This window comes from Buceros rhinoceros, unplaced genomic scaffold, assembly GCF_000710305.1.
Source record: "Buceros rhinoceros silvestris isolate BGI_N320 unplaced genomic scaffold, ASM71030v1 scaffold25228, whole genome shotgun sequence".
NCBI lineage: Eukaryota > Metazoa > Chordata > Aves > Bucerotiformes > Bucerotidae > Buceros > Buceros rhinoceros.
The window spans coordinates 4,845-10,741 of NW_010428973.1; the positions used below are offsets into that span (position 1 = coordinate 4,845).

Sequence of the window (5,897 nt, forward strand, 5' to 3'; positions counted from 1 at the left end):
ATTTGCCAAGAGGCACAGCCGTGTGGAGATCCCACCCCAACCTCAGTGCCCCGAGCATGCGATACCTTGGCATTCAGCATCAGAAAAGGCTCAGCTTGGAGTCCTCTTCCATAAACGGTCTGAGTTGTGAGTGCTGGAGAGGGGAAAGTGTTTTTGCGTTGATCATAATCTCTCACTCTTTCTCTCTTTCTCTACCTATTTCTATAAATATGTGTACATAAATAGCTTGTTTCTTGCCTTGAATCTAGATATGAACTGTTCAAATTAGGTGGGCATAACATGCTGTTTTGATACATGAAAGTCTTCTCGACTTGAGTCTTGGTTGTTTGATTCTCATCATCACTATTTAAGATAAGAGTTAATACATAAACCCCTACTTTGAGTTCTCCTCGGACAAAAATTAAAGGCAGACTGGTTGAATTCTAAGGGTCCCTGGTGCAGAAATGCCATCCAGTTGAGCAGCTAAATGTTAAAAACGATACCAAAAGGGATGTGGTGTCTCTCCTAGCCTGCCTTGAGCAGTGTGGTCCTCCATTCCATGTTGTTTGGCATTACCCAAGACTGAAGCCTCGGAGATCTTTCTGATTGTGCTCTTGGGCGTTGGGGTCCCGGCAAGCACACTCTCCTTGTAGGTCACAGGACATAGGGAAGGGAGTAACCTGGGGATGAAACCAAAGACACAAAGACGTGAAGGACGGAACACACCTACAGCACTCTAGAGAACAGACAAGACCCCTGGAGTGATATCCTCAGAGATCAGCTGTAGCCTTCAGCTATGTTACTTTTTGCAGTGATTGATTTTAGTTGAGCTGGTGGTGCACTGAGGCCTCGGGTGAGCTACCTGCCCAAAGGCAAGGCCGTGAAAAGTGTAAAGAAGAACCTGTTCAGCTCGTGAAGTTACCAGTCAGCAGATGCTCCCTTAACAAGTCACATCAAGCACATGAACATAGCTGGCTGAGGACACATACATACACTTCTCAGGCAACTCTGGGCTTTTGGGGGTACTTACCACAATGCTTGGTACACTGCCCTGCCAGCCTCTTCTGAAAAGCTACCCTTACCCCAACGGCTGCAAACACTAAATGACAGCGAAGTTTCAAACCCCTCATCTTGCATGACCAACTCAAATGCTCACAAAACACTACTGGGTCCAGCAGGTCTCAACTCCAGCCTCCCCACAGCACTCCTATCCACCTCCCGCTTGGGGGGGTTGGTGAACGTTAGTCATCAGCCATGATCTCCCCTCTGTAGGGAACCATTTTGCAGCAGGGCCCTAAAGCTTTGGTGCTGCTGCCTTGCCTAAGTTTATTTGTGCATTTGACTGTGAATGTTCTTGGTTTCAATTCCTCAGGAACGGAACCAAACGCTACCCAGCAGATCAGTGAAGCTGCAGCCCAGCAGAGACTTCTCCAAATACCTGCTGTGGTTAAGGTCAAGAGGTGCAGCTCACGGGCACCGAGGAACAGCAAAGGAATGCAAGTGAGAGACTGCTACGTGCATGCTCTGTCATCTGTTTGTGATCTCTCTGGAGAAGCATGGGAAGGAGCTGAAACAACAGCCTGCGGTGCCCAGCCGGCGGAAGTTGATATTGGCCTATTGCATCACCGTGTTTACATGAAGAAAATGAGGTGGCAGTGGAACAGTGTCTTGCTTGCCCTGAAGTGAATTCCCAAGAATTCCTCCCATCTGCCCAGACTGAGCAAATGACCTCATTCGCTTCCTCTACACTCCTTCCAAGACAGTGCCACAACCTGTTCAAACGTTCCCGGTGAGGGCTGCACGCACGGGCTCCATCTGCTCCCCGTGGCTTTGCTGCCACATGTTTGCTCTCTCTTTCATAAAGACTTTTCTCCAGGCTACAAAGCCTGGGTCTGCCTGTTCCCTATGTATCATCAACCGCCTATCTAGGAATGCAGACCCAGCACCGTGCGTGAACACATTGCTGTCATTTCCACCTAGACCTTCCCTATGTGTCCCTGCATGTCCACCTCTAGCGTGCCTTCCTCCTGACGCACACAAAGATGGGATGGAGGGGCGTGGATCTTTATTTCATAACTGGAGAGCCTAAGGCAGGGACATGCTGACAGAGACATTAAATAGCCAACGCTCATCACCAAATCAGGGATTAGAGAGCCTCCTCCCCTTGCTTTTCACTTCATTCCCAGAAGACCTGACTCTCCAGGTAGAATAGAGTGATGACTCTTCATCAAGCCATGGCCTCGGTGACATATGAGCTAATAAACCAACCCGTGAATAATCTGAATTTACAATTGTGCAAATGTGAGGGTTGCAAACAGGAGAGTCCAAAAAGCTAAAAGCAAACGGATTCAAATAATTGGAAACTAAAGAAGTTTATAAACTGCAGAAAACAATAGGAGCTTAAGGGTCACTTGATCCAACAGAAGCCAGCCAGAGCAGGACTCTCTCGTATCGCGCTGCTATGCCTATTCTTAGATAGGAAAACAGAGAAGTCTGCAAACAATGGGGTTTGGGGAGGAGGCCAAGGAGGGATTGTTTAATGACTGAATTAAAATACTGGGGAAAAAAAAAAGAAACATGAAAAATGAATTTACTCTTTTTTTTTTTTTTCAGTGTAGAAGGGAACATTTTGGTTCAGATTATCTGCTACAGTTCAGGTTTGATCCTTCCCTCCAAGACATAAAAGAAAAAGGACTAGTTCAGAGCGAAAGTTTTGTCTTCAAATATAAACTTATTTCACTTTGAAAATGCTCAAACAAAACATATAATTACATCTGGAGTTTTCCCCTGATTTTATTTTTTATCCTGAATCATGCAGTTCAATCTGGATTTGGCAATGATTTTGACTTTAAAAATCCCCCTGTTGTACAACAAAGCTACTGGTTGGAGGCGAGACCTGGGAACCTGATTCTTTCATTTGTCTTGATTAAGCTCTTTCCTCTCCTTGGCCTGGATTCACTGCGTTTGTCTGAATTCTAACGAAGGCGACTGAGTGGATCCTGCGCTCAAAGGAGAGAGAGGCTCACAGAGAAGGTGGAAACACATTTCGCATTGAACACAGGACAACCACGCACCCAGCTCAGGCATGAGTAAATGGCTGAAATTAGCTGTGAGACATCCTACTTCACTTTGTCTCTGCTGCTGTCCATGCATAAGTGGGACAGTGAAAGGTGCTGCAGGCACAGAGATCCCAGAAATGCCACCACTTCACTTGTGGGGACATCAGAGCCAAGAGTGAAAGCCCTGTGCCCCTGTGTCTCCAAACCACCAGCTCATGTTCCCCATACGTGCTCTGTGGGCTGTGCTGAAATAGTAGTCTTAGAAACTCAAACTGGCATGAGTTTGATGTTGCCTGGGAGTGATCTACCTTCTTCATTCCCTCTCCTCCCGTTTCTCCTTGTCAATCTCTCGGTTTCCCCTTTGCTTTCTCACAGGTCACTGTAAGCGTGTGCTCCGTGCTGGAGCAGCCTGAACAAAAGGTGCACGTAGGGGTCTAGATCGCTACTACATTGCAGCCAATTCCTGGTGAGACAGAGCCACTAGAGAAGAAATGTCTTGCTACGTGCTGTCCTGTAGAAACCCTCTGGTCTCCTAATAGTGGTCACGGACAGAAGAGCAGACGCCTTCTTGCTGGGGGAGAGCCGTGGCCCCAGAAGCGGGCGGTTTCACGGCTCAGCAGCACTTCACAGCAGTGGGTAGCCTGGTTGTAAGAGGGCTTCTTCCTGATCAGATTAGCCCTATTCACTTCATGTCCCTTCCAGAGGCTCTTTATGCAGTTTAATTTTTACACTGCTATTGTCCAGATTAAATGGATTGTTTCGCCTTATGGCGGTGAGCTCCAGAGATCAGTTTTCCATTATGTGAAAAGGCAGAGATTTCTATGGGTAGTGAGCACATCCACAGTCATATTAAACAAGACAAAATTCTCCAGTAACACAAGATTTCCACTTTAAACAACACCTACAACAAATACACATCTGAGCTCCCCTCGGACCTGATTGCCACAGGTGTATATGGAATCTAACTCACACGCAGCATCCACGGGGATTGTCCCAAGTACCCAGCTCAGAGAAACCACAGAAGCCCCTAGAAGAAGGACTGTCTGTTGCCGTGGGGTCATTCAGGGATAGCCCTCTGGAGTACAGAGCCATGAATAAAGCTGCTGGATGTGCTAGAAATAATAAATGCTGAATCTTTTTCTGAATGACAGCCCATTTAGGTGTGGAGCCCAGCTATACACACTCCAAGATTAACTGCTGCTTTTCTTTTTAAATAGGTCTCTGAAAGCACAACTCATTACAGAATGTATGACCTGTACTGAAATTTCCAGATATCCCCATTGTAAAGCTCTTCTTCCTTCTAACCACCAAGTGCTGTATTACACCTACATCTATCTCCTCGTGTGGAAAACCTGGCTCATACCTAGGAGGGCAGGGAGAAAAAGCTAAAAAGTAAGGGTAGGGCTTGCCTTGGTCATCTGATGAAGTAGTGCAGGATATTGTCTCCTCAGACTAATTAAAATAGGTTGAGAAAGGCACAACTGAGGAAGACAGCTCCACATACCTACGTGCAACCTCTACACACACACACACACACACACACACACACACATCTCTGGCAATGATGCAGAACAGAGACACGGTGTGGACTGACAGCACTCAGGGGAACGTGAGTCACACCTGAGCCACAGACCTATCTTCAAAAGAAAACAGACACAACCTAAATCATGTCCATCACCCCAGGAGCTCCGCTGCATGACGCACCCCGCTCTGGGTGTAGGCTTAGGGGCTAGGCAGGAGGCTAGCACAGGCATCTGGGGTGTAACACACGGGAGGGCTGAGACACCTCGACCAACTCACCACTCATGCTGGGCAGCTTGTGAACCCATACTTCCATTCTCCACAAAGGTACGGGAGCCCTAAGCATCCTCTCCCACACTAGGCGATGAGACCTTGGATAAAAATCAAGCTCCATCTTGGAAACAGGGCTGCATTTGCCCTTGATGCCACGCTCCCGCCCATGGGAACAAAGACAACGATACAACAGACCAGTGCAGAACGAGGATCCAGGTCATGAAATGAATGAGAGGTCACAACTCCTCACTACACGGCACCTACGTGAAGAGGCTGGTGACATCCCAAGACAGATCCCTGCTGAGAAAGGCCAGTCTATAGGGAACTGGTGGGAATGTTGACAGGAGAAATCCCAGACAGGTACAGGGAGGGATGGGAAACAGTTCTGCAGAGGGTGGGAGCTCATCCCTCACACAGGCTCCTATCAGGCTGACCCGGCTGTACCTCCCATCCAGCGCACTTGGGGCTGGTTCACCAGGGCAGGCAGACTCAGCCCCGGGAAAGGACCCAGGCTGGAGGCATAGAGGGGAGCAGGGGAGGAGGGCTGCAAAGTGTTGGGAAACAGCCCGTTGTTAGATTTCAGCCCTGAAGTGTTTGCGAAATCTCCCAGACAAGGCTAACGGGAAATACGGAGGCCCCGCCGCAGACAGAGGCTCTGCGGGCGAGCGTGGCGTGTCGAGATAAGCGTGGCAGCAGCGTGGTGCTGAGTGTCACGGCCCCGCACCCCCCAAGACCCTCGCGGCTCAAACGCCGGGGAGCGTTTTGTTCCCTGACAAGGCCCTCGTGGGACAAAAACGCATCTCGTAAGGGGCTTCTCAGAGGTTTTCAGCTCTGAGGTCACCAGGGCTATTCTGAGATAACGGAACAAGAGCGAGCCCTCTTTTAACTCTGGGGCTGGTATGCGGGTCACACCCCGGGCACCGCTCCAGAGGGCCTGGGAAAGGCAGAGGTGAAGCTCGCAGGAAACCTCCTCTCTGCGCTTGAATTGTAGTGAAGTGCCCCACAATAACGCGGGCTGTCTCCCACTGAAGCCAGCAGACGTGGTGTAACAAGATGCAGCTCTGC

At 49.0% G+C, this 5,897-nt stretch overlaps 1 protein-coding gene across 1 annotated transcript in view; it reads right to left on the reverse strand.

The window, feature by feature from the left end:
* Positions 1 to 555: 555 nt before the first annotated feature.
* The window catches only part of LOC104499041 (pappalysin-1-like), a gene marked incomplete at its 3' end in the record, with an annotated part of 33,436 nt that continues 28,094 nt past the window's right edge, over positions 556 to 5,897 (reverse strand). Inside the window, exon 9 of the mRNA XM_010142491.1 lies at positions 556 to 659. Within this exon, the coding sequence (XP_010140793.1) occupies positions 556 to 659 (104 nt within the window). The remainder of the gene's footprint in view (positions 660 to 5,897) is intronic.